The sequence below is a fragment of the Poecile atricapillus genome, chromosome 16, assembly GCF_030490865.1.
Source record: "Poecile atricapillus isolate bPoeAtr1 chromosome 16, bPoeAtr1.hap1, whole genome shotgun sequence".
Classification (NCBI taxonomy): domain Eukaryota; kingdom Metazoa; phylum Chordata; class Aves; order Passeriformes; family Paridae; genus Poecile; species Poecile atricapillus.
In genome coordinates, this window is record NC_081264.1 from 4,489,656 (window position 1) to 4,508,779 (window position 19,124).

At 49.0% G+C, this 19,124-nt stretch overlaps 3 protein-coding genes across 15 annotated transcripts in view; 1 reads left to right on the top strand and 2 right to left on the bottom strand.

The window, feature by feature from the left end:
- Positions 1-3,284, bottom strand: part of GIT2 (GIT ArfGAP 2) — a 24,463-nt gene extending 21,179 nt beyond the window's left edge. For 6 of the 11 annotated variants that reach the window (XM_058851920.1, XM_058851927.1, XM_058851926.1 and 3 more), the window contains exon 1: positions 2,991-3,162. In XM_058851920.1, the coding sequence (XP_058707903.1) occupies positions 2,991-3,162 (172 nt within the window). Of the gene's footprint in view, positions 1-2,990 lie in introns of all 11 variants that reach the window. The other 5 variants (XM_058851929.1, XM_058851928.1, XM_058851924.1 and 2 more) reach the window with 3 other exon arrangements.
- Positions 3,281-15,136, top strand: ANKRD13A (ankyrin repeat domain 13A). Of its 3 annotated transcripts, none has more exons than XM_058851932.1 (16): positions 3,281-3,378; positions 3,878-4,021; positions 6,133-6,265; positions 6,388-6,512; positions 6,965-7,010; positions 7,636-7,779; positions 8,169-8,364; positions 8,929-8,995; positions 9,133-9,214; positions 9,888-9,946; positions 10,546-10,682; positions 10,985-11,142; positions 11,570-11,674; positions 11,867-12,018; positions 12,230-12,294; positions 13,039-15,136. In XM_058851932.1, exons 2-16 carry the CDS (start codon positions 3,926-3,928, stop codon positions 13,235-13,237), a joined length of 1,764 nt encoding a protein of 587 aa, XP_058707915.1. In that variant the 5' UTR covers positions 3,281-3,378; positions 3,878-3,925; the 3' UTR covers positions 13,238-15,136. The 3 variants fall into 3 exon arrangements, with proteins under 3 accessions (XP_058707915.1, XP_058707914.1, XP_058707913.1); XM_058851931.1 differs by lacking the exon at positions 3,281-3,378 and adding an exon at positions 3,451-3,561; XM_058851930.1 differs by lacking the exon at positions 3,281-3,378 and having other exon boundaries at positions 3,456-4,021.
- A 1,004-nt stretch (positions 15,137-16,140) lies between these two features.
- On the bottom strand, positions 16,141-18,116 carry C16H12orf76 (chromosome 16 C12orf76 homolog). Its single transcript, XM_058851835.1, has 2 exons — positions 17,962-18,116; positions 16,141-17,857 (listed from the first exon to the last, which is right to left on the bottom strand). Exons 1-2 carry the CDS (start codon positions 18,059-18,061, stop codon positions 17,772-17,774), a joined length of 186 nt encoding a protein of 61 aa, XP_058707818.1. The 5' UTR covers positions 18,062-18,116; the 3' UTR covers positions 16,141-17,771.
- Positions 18,117-19,124: the final 1,008 nt, after the last annotated feature.

Below are 19,124 nucleotides of genomic sequence, written 5' to 3' on the forward strand. Positions count from 1 at the left end.
AGACAAAAAAAAATAATCAATTTGTTAAAAAAACAAATTACAACAAGCACATCAAACTCCGTGTTATATCATTCTATTATTTAACAACTTTGACTTCCAAGAAGAAAAAGAATAGGAATGGAGTGAGATGCATTCATGGCAACCTAATGACCCGAACTGAGGCAGCCTTCCAGATTAATGAGCCTGGTCCCTTCTTGTTAGAGACAACCTCATCACACACGGATGGGATCCTTAGGGATCCTTTCCTTTGCCCATTCCCAGGCTGTTTGTGAGCATTGCTCTGCATTATCAACAGTCAGCACTGGGGGTTTTCTTTACTTCCACCTCAACACCCAATGCCCCTGGATATTTCAGGTTTAAATTCAGTGCAATGAAGTGTCTGTCCTGGAATTTGAGTAATTTTTAAGAGACCTAATTATGGACTTGATCAGAATATGTTTAAGCCAGTACCAAAATACACAGAATCCCAGGATTACTGAGGTTGGAAAAGACCTCTGAGACCACTGAGTCCAATCTGTGATTGATCATCCCCTTGTCACCAGCCCAGAGCACTGAGTGCCACGGCCAGTCTTTCCTTGGATACCTCCAGGGATGAGGAATCTAAACCTCCCTGGGCAGTTCCAAGGCCTGATCTCCCTTTCCATGAGGAAATTCCTCCTGATGTCCAGCCTGCCTCTCCCCTGGCACAGTTTGATGCTGTTCCCTCTCCTCCTGTCCCTGTTCCCTGGGAGCAGAGCCCAACCCCCCCAGCTGTCCCCTCCTGTCAGGGAGTTGTGCAGAGCCAGAAGGTCCCCCCTGAGCCTCCTTTTCTCCAGGCTGAGCCCCTTTCCCAACTCCCTCAGCTGCTCCTGGTGCTCCAGCCCCTTCTCCAGCTCTGTTCCCTTCCCTGGACACGCTCCAGCCCCTCCATGTCTGCCCTGGAGAAAGAGGCCCAGCGCTGGACAAAGCAATTGAGGGGTCTCCATGTCCAGCACAGGGGTGGTCACAGCCTGGCCCTGCTGCCCACGCTGCTTTTGATACAAAAGACAATTGGGGAGAAGCTGCAGGGCCGGGCGGGCGCTTTCAGGAACCTGCAGGGTGGTTCAAAACAGGAAGCGTGAGATGAAGACAAGGCCAGCCCTGGGTTTGAGAAGTGAGCTCCTGCCTCAGGATAGGAAGTACAGCACAAGAGCTCCTGTAAGATCACCTCGTGTCAAAGAAAACCCTCCACACTCTGCCGCAGACACAAAGGGGGCATTGATGAGGTTCCAGGGGAAGCATTAATTAATGCAGGTGCCAGGCACACCCGCTGTGGTGCAGCCCCCAGCTCTCCTGACACAGCCCCCCTGCACCCACTGACAAACCCTCTGGTTTAGCTAAAGGAAAGGGTTGATTCGTTTTATTTACAAAAAGATTAAATTAAGATTTCTTTATATCCGTGGATAAGCCAGCGGATTTCTAGTAAATCAGTAAAGACCTGGCAGTGCTCTAATGTCACGATAAAAGGCTGGGTTACAGGATTACCCCAACAGTGATTCTGATACCCCGAGGAGCTTAAGGAACACAATTCACACAGCTTTATCTCCAAGTCAGAACACCCCAGATGTGTGAAAGCACAGATAGGCTACCTTGTGTGATAGGACAATTGCCTGTCAGAGACATGCATTGCAATACACTCCATTTATTGTAAAACCAAATTTCTACAGGCATACAAGCAGAATCCCAGACTGGTTTGGGTTGGAGGGAGCTTAAAGCTCGCCCAGTTCCAATCCCTACCATGGGCAGGGACACCATCCACTATCCCAGGCTGCTCCAAGCCCCATCCAACCTGGCTTTGGACATTTCCAGGGATGGGGCAACCAAAGCTTCTCTGGGCAACCTGTGCCAGGACCTCAGTACCCTCACAGGGAAGAATTCCTTCTGTAAAAAGGAGAAAGTAACTTCCTGGAAGTAAATTTGGAATTTTTATAATTTTTAAAATCATAACACAGATTTAATAAAAGTTGTTCTCCCCTCTCCCACATCCTATCTTCTACAGGTTCAAGTGTTATCTACATTACAGTGTTTTAATTCATTTCAGTACGTGCATAATTAATTAATTATATTGGAAGAACCTGCCCAGGACACAAACAGCAAAAACTAGAGAGACAGAAAAGATATAGACAGAACAAACACACAGGGCTGATGAAATAAAGCAGGACAGTCTAGCAGTTTAGTTACAGCAGAACTACAGACGGTCAGGAGATGCAACAGCTTTTCTAAAGATCTGTTTCCACAAGCTCCCAAACTCATCTGCAGTGGGATACGTGTCAGCCCAGAGCAGACGCTGCTCCCTGAGCGTGTCCGCCTCTCCAGACACCTCAGCACAACTTTCCTTGGAAGTCTGACACACCTACACCCAACCCCGGCCGTGGGACAACTCCCAGTTGAGCTCTCCCCTGCCCCTGGGAATACGGGAATGGATGAACAGCTCCGAGCCCAGCCCCGCTCTCGCCTTCCCAACTCCCCCCACAGAGCCACGGTCCCTTCCCGGGACACATTCCCATCCTCCGCCCTCCTCCCACCTTTCAGCCCCGTGACTGGAAGGTGGATTTCTGTCAGCTTTCCTCCTTTCTACACTGGGGAGCTCCGCATTTCCTTTCGTGCCGTTGGAGGTCTACAGGATGTTCCCCGGAGCTCCGTCCCCGCCGGGCTCGGGAGGGGCGGCGGTGCCAGCGGGACCCGGACACTCGGACACGGAGTTCCCTCCCAGCCCTGGAAGTGTCCCGGGCCAGGCTGGACGGGGCTTGGAGCAACCCCGGGCACCTGGAAGGTGTCCTGCCCATGGCACCGGGTAGACGGGAGAAGTTTCAAGGTCCCTTCCCACCCAAACCATCCCGGCCCATCACAGGTGCAGCGGCGGCCGCTCCGGGGCGGTGACACCCCCGGGCCAGCGGCGCCCCCGCGGCCCCCGGCCCGAGAGGGGTCCGCGGGACGAGCCCGCGCGGTGCCGGTGGCGGTGCGGTGCCTACCCTGAGCGCTGCAGTCGGCGCAGACCTCGCTGCTCCTCAGGCGCTTCGCCATCGCGGGACCGGCGGCAGCGGCGGCAGCGGGGCCGGTAACGGGCCCCGCCAGCCCCGGGCCGGCCCCGCGCGTGCGCGCCGAGCCTCCCTGTGCCGCTCCGCATGTCGCCCGAACTGCCATCTTTACTGCTGGCACTGGCCTGCCTTAAACTGAGCTCTGGTTCAGCGGCGCGGCACAGGGCGTTCCCGCCCGGGGCCGTGCCCCTCCGCCCGCTGCGCTGTCTCGGCGGGGAGTCGGAGCTTCGGGAGCATGGTGGAAGAGGCCGCTGTGCGGCCAGCCCTGCCCTCACCCGCCATGGCGGGCGGGCGAGCGAAACCAAGGCCGGGCGAAGGCGGGGTGAGAGCAGCCAGCGCCGAGCGCTCCCCCCGCGCGGAAAGCGATGGGACAGCTGTGGGAGGGACGTTCCATCTGTTCGCCCGCAGAGGGGGAGGGGGAGCGGCTTCCGCTTTCCGTGCGGTCGGCGGTGCCCGTGGAGTGCGGGGGACCGCGAGGAGCCCCCCTGCTGCTGCCCGCACCGTGGTTCGTCCCAGCCGTCCCTGGAGGGACGGGGAAGAGGGACGGGGACGGCTGAAGGGGCGAGAGCGGGGGGGGATCCCCGGGAGAGGGGCAGAGGGGGCGCCGGGAGGAGACCCCCGGGAGCGGGAGGCTGCGAGGGGCACCAGGAGCAGGGGAGACCCCTCCGCGGCGGGGTTTTGCATGGGGCTCCCCTTGGAGAGGGGTGAAGGGTTCGTAGGAGGTTGTGGCCCAGGCTCGCACTCACACACCTGGGCCAGGTGGGTGCCTGGAGAGACGAGAAGCTGAAAGGGTCAGGGCTTGAGTAACTCGGGGTCTCCAGCATCCAGAGAGGAAAGAGTGAGGGGCCCTGCCCTAGGCGTGTGCCGGGATGAGCTCCCCTGGCGGGGTCAGCAGCGCCTTCCCCCTCCACGTCCTGGTCTGGAATAACGACTACAGGCGGCTGGACGAGGAGCTGCAGGACCAGGTAACGGGGGGCCCGGGCCCTCAGGGGGCTGCTGGGGGACCTGGTGGCCCCAGAAAGACTTGTGCCACACTGCGGGGTTTGGTGGTCGTTGCTCGCTGCTGTGCCAGGAGAAGCACCCTGGTGATGCTGCCAGGAGCGTTCGCTGGGCTTGAGGGATCCCTGCACTTCCTTACCTGTTTATTTGTGGTGTGGAAGTGATGAAAGAAGGTGTAGGAATGTTAGCTACTAAACGTTGGCTTTCCCTCTCTAAAGCTTTGCTCTGAGCATTCCAGTGCAGCTGCAGAGTAGCTCTGGAGGAATTCGGAGTCGCTCAAGAAGAGCAGCTATGATGGACATTAATTTATTTATTAAAGCAATAAATAGCGTTTATCTTAATGGGAAGGCAATGTTGCAGCAAAGGCGGCGGCTGCTGCGCATCAAACCAGCCCCCACCTTGCTGAGCACCATCAGTTCTCATAGATTTGTTGCTGCCCAAGACTGGGGACAGAGTTTTTATATTGGTTGGAATGTTTTCAGCATCTCTGGTAAAAAAAATGGATCATTGTTCCTTGCTGGAGAGTAGAAAACACAAAGCTGTCCCCTCTCTGGGACATGATGACGTAAGGAAACAGCCTGAAAGCTGCAGCAGAGCTCGAGCAGCAAAAATCCTTCTGGCTGAGCTGCTGTGGAAAAGCTCTAACAGGGGCTAGAGCGAGCTACAGTTAATAAGCAGAGCTGATTAATTAATTATACCTGACACCACAAGTAGGTGAGCCCAAGACCAGCTGTGCCACCTCCTGACTGTCACCTGCAGCTCTAACGGTGCACCTGACTTACTAATTCCTGCGTAGAGCATGTTCCTGTCCTGGTTTGGGAGAATCTTTGGAATGCAGTCACTCTTTATCTAATTTATGTCACCTTATGCATTAACAAAATCTTTAACCTCACTGGCACGTTGCTCCTGTGTGTTTATTTCTGACACCTGTGAGAGTTTGTGGTTAAGTAGAGATCACTCAGCAGCTCCCACCTGTGGAATGCTGCTTCCTTCCTCCATTCCCTGTGGAAACCAGCAGCGTGTGAAGATGGATGTGTCTCTTACTTCCTTTACCTGCTTTTAAACATCACCTTTTTTTTTTTTTAAGTGTTCCAAAGATACATTTCCCCCTGCTTCTTTGGGATGAGCTTCCTGCTGCCGGAGGGATGTGTGAAGGGATCGAAGCCGCATCCCAGCTGCAGCTGGAGGGGCAAACGGGGTCGGGCATGTGGGGACCAGGGAACAGCAACAAAGACAGTGGGGAGGGGCTCTTGGAGCCCTTGGTGCTGCAGTGTTGGAGCTGCAGGAGGTGGGGAAGCAAATTAATTAATGTTCCACCCCAGAAGTGAAGGTGCTTTAAAGTGAAGCTTTCCCACTCTGAGATATTCTGACTTGAGGCTGTCAGAAAACGCTGTTAACATGCATAATAACCTTCCTTTCTCATTCTGCTATTGACTTTCCCCTTTTCCTTTAGTTATAGATGCTCTTCTGTTTCAAATCTCTAAGCTAATAGTGAAAAATGTGTAAGGTATGAGTATGTTGTGCTTGCATGTTTTGGATATTTGTGCCTGTGTAGTTTATTTTTTATTTTAGTGACTTGTAGAGAATGCCCTCACTCCTCATTGTGCTGTGTGTGCTTTGTGAAACACCATCTGCTTCTGTCCTTTCCAAAAGTGCTGTCCAAAATCCGTGTTATATGCCCTGTTGCCTTTTTTTTTCCCTTTTCCCCCCATTTTGTTGTACAGTTGAAGCCCTCTGTGGAGTCTCAGGCTCTCGGCTGTCTGTGGGGTGATGCACACAGATGAGAACTCCCATCTCCTCCTGAACCTTCTGGGGGGGAGACAGAGGGGAAATAATGACAGAAAAAAAAATGAAAAGCATCAACAGGAACTCCTGTCCTACAGTTTTTGTGTCATTTCATAGGCCCCATCCTTCTCCTTTTATTCACATGGGGAAGCGAGACAGCCCGGCAGAAGGGCGGTGCAGTAGAGTTTGGGAGCAGATCCGTGGGAATGGCAGGGAATATCGACTCCTGGATTAGCCCTCTGTTTGTGCAAGCTCTGATGAGCTGTGTTATTTCTCTCTCGGACACTGACAGGATGTTGACCAGCGGGACCCGCGGGGCCGGACCTTGCTGCACTTGGCTGTGTCCTTGGGTTACATAGAATCTGCCAAGGTCCTCCTGCAGCACAAGGCAGATGTGACGAAGGAGAATGCACAGGGATGGACGGGTAAGGACAGCTTGGGGAACAACCTGGGCTGTGATTCTTTCAGCAGCAGATGTTCTTTGGTTTCATCTGGAATTTTGGTCAGCAAGCAAAGTGACAGGAGGCTGTGGCGGGGTTTCTTTCAGTTTTACATGAGGCTGTCAGCACAGGGGATCCAGAGATGGTCCAGCTGATCCTGCAGCATCGGGACTACCAGCAGACCTCCATGACCCTCGGAGGAGTTCCTGAGTTACTGCAGAAAATTAACGAGGTAATGATTTATTGAAATGTAAACTCTCACTCCACACTGAAATCACTGCTTGAATTCTCATTCAAGTAGTTCAGTTCAGTGAACTATTGCAGTCAGCTGGGCAATTGTGTTTTGTTGCAACCTGCATATTCCATAATGCTGAGGGACATGGAGGCTTTTGTTTGACTTCATTTAAATCCTTTGCCATGTACTCCAACATAGGAGGCTGAATCCTGAAGGCATTACTGCCCCTTCAATAAAACAAGGAAGAACAGCTCCCCAGAAAGCAGCAAGAGCAGGAGCCTGTTGTGTTTGCTACTTTCACTTTCAGTTCTAGCATTTGCTTATAATTTCTCTGGTTCTGCTCTTCTTTTTTTATCGTTTATCTAAAATGTTCATAGGAAATGCTGCACTGAATGTCAAACTATTTAATGAGTTTTCTCAAGACTGTTTCATGTGTTCTCTTTCTGCAGACTCCTGACTTTTATGTGGAGATGAAATGGGAGTTCACTAGTTGGGGTAAGAATCCTACTCCTTGTTACCAATTCCAAGCTGTGAAAATGAGTCACAAATGTCCCTCAACACAGGCAGGGAAATATCCGCTCCCCGCAGTCCTCCTCTCCTCCATCTCAAAATGACCTCTTGTACTTTTGTTGCACAATTATTCTTTGTTTCCTGTTTCTTTGGTTGGTTTTTGGTAGTGGAAAATTTAGCTGTTGTTGCAATTGCTGAAGACTTTTCTTGGGGGATTTTTATCTGTTCCTGACCATCCACAGCTGAAGTGATCATGTGTCATCTGTGGATGCGCTGGTTGTTTGGAAAGTGCCTGCTTTTCCCTGAAAGGAATGAACAGTAGGCCTCACAGCTGACTAAATATTTCAAATATCAAACTATTAGACTACCAGGCATGGGGTTTATGCCATTTCACACCTTTCAGTCTGAATATCTTCTTCCTTTTCATATTTATCTTTAAATTAGGCCGGTTTTGCCCTAAGCTGGTTATTCTTAAAGCAAAAGAGGGATCAGTATCTCACCCCCTCCGGGATGACATTCCCTGGAGTGAGCAGTCCCTGTGCTTGAGTTCATTTCCTCTGTGCTGCACCTCTTGCACATTTTCCCTTTCCATTTCTCCCGTTTCTCCCAGTGCCCCTGGTTTCCAGGGTGTGTCCGAGCGACGTGTGCCGCATCTGGAAGAGCCGGGCCAAGCTGCGCGTCGACATCACCTTGCTGGGCTTCGAGAACATGAGCTGGGAGAGAGGCAGGAGGACTGTCATCTTCAAGGGAGAAGGTAAAGAGTTCACCTGTCTGCACCACTGATCCCCAAATATTGTGTGGGCACAGAGAGAAATCCTGATTTTACACAAAAGAGGCCTCTTGTGTTTTATGAAGGTTTTATACTTACATTCGTGTCTCATAGAGATACTGTTTTATGATGGCTTCTTTGCTTTGAGTAAATCTCAAAGGTGAAAATTTGGTGATAGGGCTAAAATTTCAGTATTTAACTGTTTCCCTCTATCTTTTCTGCTGTCCTACATATAAAAAATATTTTAGTTCCATCTCCAAGTTTGATCCCAGCTGAGTGCAGAAACACCTGGGTTTGATACATGATATACCCCCAGCTTTTCACCCTGGAACACTTACAGAGTTTTTTAACTTGAAATGTGCCTTTTCTACCAGACACTGGTGGCTGGGCAGAGCTCATTGAGATCAACCACGATGACAAGTTTGTCACGACAGAGAGGTTTGAGATCTCCCAGCACATGAAGCGTTTAACACTGGGATCGATGACGCCCAAGAGGAAAGACGTGGAGAGGCGCCTTACATCTCCAATCATCAGCACGTGCCTTGATACCAAAAACATTGCTTTTGAAAGGTAAGATAGTTTATCTTAGCAAATAAACATTCTGATGTTTGAAAAAAGCTTTAATGACCAACTCACAGAAGCTTTGATAATTAAAACTTTTAGGGCTGGGTCTGAAATTACTTCAAGCTTTACAAATCGCTAGATAAAGAAATTTGGGTTGGTCTAATTGCCACTTGGCAAAAAGTTCCCAGTTGAAAGAAAACATTGGCAGAAAACTTCCAGTTTATCATATTAGTGGGATAGAATCAGTATGGTTGGAAAAGGCCTCTAAGATTGAGTCAATTACTCACTGCAAATTTGCATTTCACCCAAATCCATGTGCTGGAATTGATGGACAAGAACTTGGATTTGGTAACAAATAAGTCGACTCTCACATGAATACTTTAAGTAAATGTGCACAGTGTGTCTTTTAACAGACACACATTTGTCTTTCTTCATGGCTACACCTATTTATCCAGGTATCTGGGCTTAATAGTCTGTCAAATGTTGTTTAAAAGGAGACTTAGAAGAACCATCTGGGGGTTGTGTAGAAATGCGGCTGTGTAGACACTTGTGGTGTTCCCTTTTTGTCAGAAGCACATCTGGATTCTGGGTATGGAGGACAGAAAAATCAGAAGGTGTCAATGGTTATGAAGCCAAGGTAAAGCTTGTTCTTAAAATCACTTGGAAATGCCTGTCTGGTGTTGAGGTTGGTTCAGTTGTGTATGTGATGTTTTACTGGGGGACTTTTTTTAACCTGTGGTGCTGCTTGGTTTTTATTCCTGTATTTTTTGTAAGGTCTACATGGCAAACAATGTGAACGTGATCACACGGATCAGAACAGAACATTTAACAGAAGAGGAGAAGAAGAGATATAAAGGTATCTTCCCCATAGGAAAATTTGGAAAAAACAGAACCCTTTGGCTGTCTGACACCTCCTCTGTGTCTGAAGAACTAGGCAGACAAACAAGGAAATTCTCTTCTTGCTGACTTTGCCCTGATTTTCTTTGAAGTGTTCTGTGTCTGAGGCAGCTCATTATTTCACTCTTAACCTACAAATGAACCTGGTTTTATCCCAGCTGTATTTAGAGGAAAGAAAAACCCTTCAAACTTGTTGAAAGTTTACTGATGGCTGCACTTTTATTCTCTGGAATGTATTCCTGCCCTTTCTTCACTTTGGCCATAGATACAAGATTCACAGAGGCTTTGTTTGCTTGGAACTTTTGTTTTGGTCTACCAGTTTCTTCTGGTATTTGAATTAGAGTAAAGGGTGACCAGCCAGTAACTTTATATGGAAATTCTCCTACTCTGGGGCCACTGAGGCACTGGGACTCATAAAGGTGCCTGCTAATCATAGAAACCACTAAAAAGCTTTGCTCTATCCTGTGCATTGTACCTGTTTTATACCATCAGCTGTAGGTCCTGGGCTTGCCTGGTAAAGCTCACAGGAGATCTGAACAACTTCCCTTAGGGTGGCAAACCTGGTCTGAGTGCCAATTTTACTATTAATTAATACTAATGGCTGTTTTTGTTTTCCCTTCTGTTACCTGAAGCTGACAGGAGCCCTCTGGAATCATTCCTGGGGACAGTGGAGCATGAATGTGGTGCTCAGGTGAGTGTCTGATGTCAGCACAGGTCACTGTGCCAGTAGGAGTTCCTGGTGTGTGAGACCTTAGATTGGCAGCAGTTTTGATTATGAGGTTTTCATTTTCCCTGAGGATGTTTTTATTTGGTTGGAAATGGGTGAACTTTAAGATCCCTTCCAACCCAAACCATTCCATGATTCCACGTGGCTTTAGAAGCTCCCTTGCTGCTAAATTGTGGAAGAACAGTGGATAATGGATTTGCTGTCTCTCTGTCAGGATGGCATTGCACATTTACAGGGATTTAGAGATTTTGGGTTCAAATTCTCCATCCAAGTTTTGACTTCAGTAAAGGATTTGGAGCCTGAACATGGTGTGGCTCATGTGTGTATTTTTGGTTGGTTTCCAGCTTTAAAGCATCTAAGTGGATTTTTCCTGTCACTAAAAAGCTTGGAGATTTCTAACCTCAATAAAACCAGTCTAGTAACAGCTGGTGTTTATGGCTGTGTGTCACTGTGTCTGAAATAGGGAAGGAGTCACTTCACAAAGGGTAAATTAAAAGTTTCTTGTAGTAGCCACTCTCTGTTCAATGTTTTTTGTGTTGTTTTTTCCCTCTCTTTCCTTCTAGAGTATATCCAGGACAACAGAGTATGCTGCAACCAACAATCCCACTGCTATTTCTCTGGAGGAATACTTCAACCCAGAATTTGATTTGAAAGGCAGAGACATAGGAAGACCAAAGGAAGTCACTGTTAGAACACAGAAGTGAGAGATACCTTAATTTCTATTAACTATTTCTAGTTTGTCTCTTCCCAGTTATCTAATCCCTGGAAACCATTTTTACAAATATCCACTGTGGTTTTTCTGCCAGTTTCCACAGCTAATCAGAGGAGAGATCTTGAAGTGTTCAGCTATAATGTATTTTTAATTCTACTGAGTCAAAGCCAATATTTGGGCTGGTGCTGTAACTTGTTAGTAACCTACTGTCACTGCCCAACTGCCTGTTTTGCTTTGCATCTGTTCCTAAACTGTGAATTTAGGTTGTTTTCTCCTACTTTGTCTTTAAGATTTAAAGCAACCTTGTGGATGAGTGAAGAGTTCCCCTTGTCTCTTATGGAACAAGTCACTCCAATCATTGACCTGATGGCCAGAACCAGTGCTCATTTTGCCAGACTTAAGGATTTCATCACGCTGGAATTTCCACCAGGATTTCCTGTCAAAATTGGTAATATTTAGCAATTTTTACTGTAACATCTTGTCCATTTTTTTCCTTTGGTTTTGCAAGATATTATTTATGAAAAACCACATTGATCTCTTACTCATCTCACTGCTACCTAAAACCTTGTTTTGTACGTCTGGAGTCAATCCAGAAATATGATTTTAAAGACCATGTCATTTCTGTGAGAATGAGCTATTGTCAGCCCCTTTCCTCTTAGCTTCAATGCCTTAAATTTGGCAAACCTTATTTTAGAATAAGAGATTTAGAGAGACTGAAAATAACTAAAGCCACCTTCTTGGTGAAGTGAGTTCCTCTGTGCTTTGTCATTATAGGAAGCTGTTGTAGAATATATCCCATAAAGGTGTAAGGGTTTGATGTGGGTGTGGAAGTGAATAGGAGTTCTCATGTTGACAGAAATCTTGTACTCTTACAGAGATTCCCCTGTTTCACGTGCTGAATGCCCGAATTACTTTTGAAAATGTCAACAGCTGCAGGACAGCTGAGAGAACCTCTCCTGGAGGTGCACAGAGTGATGCAGGTAAGGGGTGGGAAGGTGCAGGGATCCCACCTTTTTACATCCCTGTCCCTGGAATGCACGGAGGAGAGAGAAGCTGAACTGCAGGGAATGGAACAGGGGAGCTGCAATGTGTTATTGCAAAAGCATTCATCAGAATCTTTTCAGTTACAGCTTGTTACAAACAGGGCACTTTACTTTATTTGCCTTCTGTAGGTGCTAATTTCGAGGTTGACCAGTCGGTGTTTGAGATCCCCAAATCCTACCACATCCAGGATGATGGCAGGAACATCCACGTGCAGGATGAGGATAATGAGATCATGCAGTTTGCCATCCAGCAGAGCTTGCTGGAATCTGGTGCAAATAAAGTAAGTTCTGGGGTCTGAGCAGTGGCAGCTTGGGCAAGGACTGTGCAGCAAGAGCTGAAGGAAACCAGTGCAGGATCAGTTTTTCTAAGACTTTAGGAGATAAAAATAATATATTTCAAAGAAGAAATAAAGGTGGTTTAAGGGTTACTTTCAGTGAATTACTCTGCAGGTCTGATAACTGCTGTGGAATTGTATCTTTCCCCATCTCTAGGAATTGGGGGTGCATTCCAACGGAGCAGTTGCATATTCCCCAGACTTCAGTATGCAGTATCAGAAGTAAGTACCTTTTTTCACATCAAACCATGCAGTGACAGAGTAAAAATACCCCCAGCATGAAGCAATTTGGCAGGTTTTTTTTATGGTGTATATGAGTAGCAAATGCACAAAACTTGAGGTTTCTTCTTGTGCTTCTTCCAGCTTTTCCAAGAAACAAGAGCTCCAAACTGAGCCTCCCTGGTTTATGTTGTGTAGTTCTTTCCAGCCGTGGGGCTGGTCTGTGCACAAAACAGATTCTTTACCCAACATACAAACCCAGTTTTTCTGTTCTTAAAACTCTGAATTTGGTCCCTCTGCAGTGAAAGTTTGGTTATTAGAGGCTGCATACTTCAAGGCAGTTCTTCTTTCAAAATCCTTATGTAATCCTTAAAAACATAGATTTAATGGACACTTAAAAATGGGCTCTGGTGTCTGTGGAGTCTTTCCAAGTGCCACAAAAACAAGAACTGAATATTCTGGGTTCTTCTGTACATGGAAAATCCTTTAAACCAGGTGAGGATGCTTTTAGAGGCCCATTGAAAATACAGCTGTTGGTATCTATGAAAGATTCAAAGGAATCCAGGTTTGACATTGGGAATCTTACAGGTGTTGGAACAGCTGCTCTCATATCCTCACACTGTTTTCTCCCCTCTGGGAAAGATCTTTGTGTTTGTGAGTCTGAAGCAGTTCCCAGGAAGGATCATTGAAGGGAATAGGAGATAGGCTCTGTCTTTTTTACTTCTCAAAGTTGTTCTTTTCCATTAGGGCACTGCAGGAGAGCTTTCTGTCAAGATCAGCAAAGTCCCACAGCAACAGCTCCAGTGAAGCTTCCGACTTTGAGAAAGACTTGCAGCTTGCCTTGGAATTGTCTGTGCGGGAGCAGGAGGAACAGGAGAAGCAGCGTCGGGAAAAGGAAGATGCAGAGCTTCAGCAAGTTCTACAGCTCTCTCTTGTGGAAAAATAGCTCCTAAGTGACCTCCTACAGCAGGGATGACCAAATCTGTATAAAACTGGAGGTTTTCAGAGCTGTCAGTCTGAAGACCACTCCTGGATTGCTTAAGGAAACATTTCACCTGCCTTCTAAGTCGGCATCAGCTGCAAAACCCTGATTTATTTTTGTTTGGGGAGTTTTAGATCACAGGACTCCACTTTTGGCTCCCCAGCCATGCAGTCTTAGCTTTGAAGGAAATGTTTTTATCTAAACTTATTTATTGAAGAGCAGATGGAAATTTTGCTTTGCATCAAGGATGTAGGATTGCAGTAAAGCTTGAAAGCCTGATATATGGGGGAGTTCAGGAGAGAAACTTCATTACTTACCAAAGAAATACTCATCTGCTTCATCATTTCTCAATAATTCAAAGCCATTGCCTGTTTTTCCAGCTGTTTCCTGGGAGAGCATCTCCCTGCCTGTACACACACACGGTAGTTCTTCATGCTGACAGATGTTTTCTGTTAGTTTTGTTTAGATGTGGTTATCTCTCCTCTAGTTACTGAGATTTTTGGCTTAAGAGGGATAATTTTATACTTGAACAGCTCATCTAAGCTCCAGATTAAACTAGTGCTTTCTGAAAAAGGACAAAACAAGTAGCCAGTAAAATTTTAGATGCTGAAATGGGACCATCTGTCCAGTACAGCAGCAGTTTCTGCAGTGATTCCAAACCAGCTCGTTCCCCTGGTCAGGGGGCAGCAAGAAATTAAGGGATAGATATAGGTGCTTCTTTGGGATATCTTGGTATGCATGGCTGAGTGTGGGTGCTAAATGCAGCCAGGAAAAAGAATTCAGGTGAGATTTTCATGTGTCCTTGTTGGAAGAGAAGTTATAATTCTGCAAGGGAAATGTGTGTTTCTTTTTAAAACCCCAGCGCTTGTCCTTCATGTGAATACATCTATTTTTTTACCTGAATATTTTTATTGATTTTAAACCAAGCCACTAGGCCTACACTCATCAAACTGGTCTTGTAACGATTCCTAGGTCTGTTTTAACCAGCTTTCCTCAGGTTTTTGGCCATACAGGATCTTTGTAGCTCTTTTATCTGCACTTCTCTCGGTGTTTACGGTACTCACACTGTGACTCTCAAGTGCACTCCACAGGTACACGATGAACAGCCACAGGAAAGCCTTACAGTTGTTAAATGTGAGCAATATCCCTCTGCTCTGGCTGGCAGGGCTGGAGGAACCTTTGGTACAGCTGCTCTGGGCTTGCTCCTAACACTGCTCCTGTTCCTCAGGTTAAACAGGGCGGTTCTGGGTGACCAACTATTAATTAACCAATATAAAAATCACTATAAAATGGACTTGATCATAACCAGCGGGGCACTTGGAAACTTGGAACCCTATTTTAAACGAATAATCCATTGTTTTACATAGGAAATGATTACAGTTCCTTCAGTGCACACTAGGAATGGCCTTTACACACTGCTTTTGTTCCCTGGGACAACTTGCATCCCTAAAAACAACTTCCTGGGTGCTGCAGGAATGGGGACTCTCCTGCACAAGGGGCAGTAGGCTGGAATTCCTTTCTTTGCAAAAGGGATTCCTGTGACTGTCACAGCTGGGAAAAGGGAATGGGCCCCATGTTGAGCTCCTGACAGGGTGGGAGGTAGGAGATGGAGCTGTGGGCATTCCTCCAGTGGGAATAAAGAGTGCTGTTGCCTTTACAAACCCGTCTGCCTGGCATTGCCTGTCTTCTGCTAAGCATTTCAAAGGTTACAAGAGGGGTAAAAATAGCATTTTTCAAGCTGACTTGTTCTGGGTTTATATTTAAACTAAAGAACATTGAGCACTTTCAGTTGAAATTTTGTTATGCTCCTGCTTCTTAGTCTGGGACTGTAAAATAAATTGGATTTGCTTTTGGTTTTCTTTTTTTTTTTTTTCCTTTGATATTTGTATAATTCCAGCTAAAACTAGAAGGCCCTGCTTCCCTCAGCCAGGTGCTGCTTTTAAAGCCTGATTTAACCCTTTCAGTGTAAGAGTGACTTGCTTTGTGTGCTGGAAGAAAAAACAAAGGTACTGCACATTACACCACACAGGTGTTCTTTCTAACACTATTTGGATTTTTTTTTTTTTTTTAACTAATCATCTGTCTTTTTGTTGTCTTTTTATACAATAAGGTGACATTATAATCCATGAAATTCTCCAGGGTAGTTCTGGCTTAGTGGGAATCAGACACATAATCCCCAGAACCACTTTTTGGACATTTTCAGCCAAATTTTGAGTCTCCCTGTCTTGAAAAGGGGGAATCAGTACAACACAGATGTTAAGGCAGTGAAAGGCAGGAGAAACCCTGTTAATTTCTCTCAGCACATTCTTGTCAGAGAGGACAGAGGATTCTGAGTATGTTTAATACCAAGACTGTTGTGTAACAACAGAGTCCAGCCTCTCTCTCCCAGGCACCTTGAGGCTGATGTAGCAAAGAGAAGCTCAGTTACAAATAACTGTAGCCTCTTCTAAAACTATACCCAGCTCTAAAAGTTCTTCAAGTTGATGCTATTCCTGAAAGCAAGACTGCTTTTTTGTGCTTTTGACCCCATTTCAAGGCTTTTTACAGCAGCAATTCATGATTTTCTTTATTTGGAAACCCTTCTTACCCTGCTTTGGCTGAGTTTTGATTCATAGCTGAGCTGCTGGAAGCTGCACAACCGTTGTAGGATGCGCTTCTGTTGTGCTATTAACGGGCTCAAACATCCATGGAAACATTCCCCCAGCACTGTCATCCTGTTCCCTGGCTTCCCCCAGCACTGCCATCCCACCAAAAACCAGGTGGGAACCACGAGGGGACCAGAGGGAATCGGGACAGCCTCACCCCTTCGTGGAGCTCCAGCCCCGTTAATAACAAACAGCACAACCATGAATAAATAAGAGCCTGGATTGTTTACTGAGCGTTTTATTTGTACAAAGAGGCATAGCAGGGAGTGAGGAATGAGAGCAAACAGGAATTCTGCTCCCGAGAATGCAGAGCTGGGGCTGGGAGCTTCACCATCCACCCCCAGGAGCAGCACGGGCTGCAGGCCAGGCTTCACAGCGATGAAGGACCGAGAAAAATCAGGAACACAGGAATCAGCGAGCAAAAGGAGGAGCAGAAAGCAATAGAACAGTGCTGCCCTGCTGCCTCACTCTTGGATTAACAACTCCATCTGTTCCAGGCCAGGCTCACTGTCATTTCACAAGACAGAAAGAAAATCCCTGTTCAATTCCAGCACTTGGTGTCCTTCAAACAGAAAGGAAAACACCTCGGATGCAGCGCAAGGGCTTGAGAACAAATCACCAATCTTTCTGGAAGTTACATTTTAAAACTCTAAATAAATTACTAAGCAAAACCACCCCTGTGTTAAATATCTAATAATTAGTAAAATCCAGTTACTACTTGTAGCAGTGCAAAATAAAATAGCAGCATTTGTATGGAAGTGGGATTCAGTGTAAACGCTTGTTACTGAAACTGCGTAAAATGGGTCTGGCTGGAGCTCAAACTCTTCCAGAGCCTCTGCCTGGCTTGCAGACCTTTGGAGGCTCCTGTTTCCGGGAGGACAGTGACCAGCACATGCTGGAATCCCTCACCTGCACCCCAGGTTCAGCAGGCCTGCTTTGATGGGAGGCTATTTGGGGCTTTTTAGCCTCAAAGCAAATATTAACTTTAGAGTTAAAGCAAATAAAGTTGGGAATGAGAAGCCTGGCCCCGGAAAACTACACCAGGATCGGGGCATACATCAGTGTTTCTGCTCAGAAGCAAGAACGGACCAGACCCCTCACCCACTGCTGAGTGGGTCACTGAGCTCTTACCTTTGGAATATTTTTGAATGGGACCTTAAAGCTCATCCTGTTCTACTCCCTGCCCTGACAGGGACACCCTCCACTACCCCAGGTTGCTCCAAGCCCCGTCCCACCCCCAGGACTCAGCGTTCAAACAAGGACCTGAATTAATCAGAAAGCAAGAAGTAGACGTGGTGTGAGCGAGCACGTGGAGCTGCTCCTCGGGCAATGTCCCCAATCTCGCCCTGTTCTGGTGACAACCCAGGCCCCGGGGATGCTGTCGAGCACACGGTGTGGGATCAGCCTCGCCAAAACGCTGGGATTTGGGAGGCAGGCGCGTTGCTCCAGACCCGCTCCGAGCCAGACGGGTTCGCTGCGGACACACCCCCAGGAGCTCCAGGAGTGTCTGCTCAGGGAAGGGGTGGTTTCCAGCACCCGGCCTGACCACTGCTGGAAGCCACATCACGATGGAGCCATGTGATAGAGCACGGGCGGAGATGGGTGAAAAGCCACACTCGCATCCTCAGGGCATCCCCAGCAGCTGAGGGGAGCGAGGGCAGGACGGTGGGGACCGGACGGGAGAACCTGCTGGGTCCAGAGCAGCGCCGGGATGGTACCGGATGGTACCGGATGGTGCCGGGTACCAGACGGGAGAACCGGCAGGACTGAAGCGGTGCTGGGATGGTGGATGCCAGGGGGGAGAACCAGGTGGGATGCAGCATTCTCTCGGTGCCCCGGCGGATCCCGCTCCGCTACCGCCGCCGGACGGGCCGGTAGACACAGATGGCCATGAGGATGATGGTGAGCAGGAGAGCGCTGAGGATGCTGCCCAGCAGCACTGCGGCGGGAAGAGAAAGAACATTAATAAAACACTCCCTGACCAACTCCCGAGCCCCCGGCCGGGTCGTGGCGAGGCTGTACCCGCTGCCCCCCGCTCCTCACCCAGGTTCTGGTGCTGCAGCACAGCGTAGGGCCGGCTGCGCTCCGCCGGGCCCGGCGACAGCGGGGACAGCGCCCACCCCCGCGCCGCCGCCAGCCCCATGGCGACACAGCACGGAGCCCGCCGGTCCCCGGGCTTTGTGCGCCGGGCCCGGCCCTGCCCCTTCCTGCCGCCCGCCCCGCCCCGGGACCGGGCTTCCGGGGGAGCGGAGCGATGGAGCGGCACCGGGAGCGGCCCCGGGAACGGCCCCGGGAGCGACACCGGGAGCGGCACCGGGAGCGGCACCGGGAGCGCCCCGCGCCCGGGCGGGGGAGACCCGCGTGTCCACCCCGCGTGTCCACCCCGCGTGTCCACCCCGCGTGTCCACCCTGCGTGTCCCTGCGCCCCCGTGGGCATCTTCTCTCCCCGCCCCAGCCCCGTGGTGTCCCTCCAAGCCCTGTGTGTTCCCCCAGCCCAAGAACGTGGGTTCTTTAAGGTGTTTTATAGGCCCCCAAACACCGAAGAACACGGTGATGCTGCACTGGGAGCGATGGGACGGGGAAGCCACGGCAGGTGGCTGATTCACACCAGCCCAGGGATGCCTCACCCCGACCCAAATTTGGTTTTAAAATGAGACGTATTAGGGTCTTTCCCTCTTCAAATGCCTATTCCCTGGGATGGGGCGGCAGGAGACACCGACCTGCCCGGCTTCAGCAGCACCTGGGACCCACCCCGGGGTTCGGGCAATTCCTCGGCCGGACTTTGGATCTTTGTAGCAGGACAAGGTGTGCCGGGACAGCGCCAGCCCCCCGTGTCCCCATGCCCAGCCCGAGCTCGGCGCTCCACGAACACAGCACGGCGAGCTCCGGCTCCTCTCCCTCCCCTCATCTCCGAGCATCGGCATCAGCTTTATTTTCCAAACACTCACAGCTACACACATGCACGGGGGTGGGGGGCCCGCGGGCACCTCCGAGCGAGGCAATCCCTCCATCCGCTGCGGGAATTGGGGTTCTCCTTGGCCCCTCGGCTGCCGGGCCCCAGCAGTGCCGGTCCCGTTCTCCCTGCCGTGGATCGCCGCTTTTCCTGCCGGCAGCGAGAACGGGCTCTGCTCCGCCGCCACCGGTGTGCCCGTGGAGATGCCAGCTCCGCTCCGTGCCGAGGAGGGCGATGGCAGCTGCCCCATCGC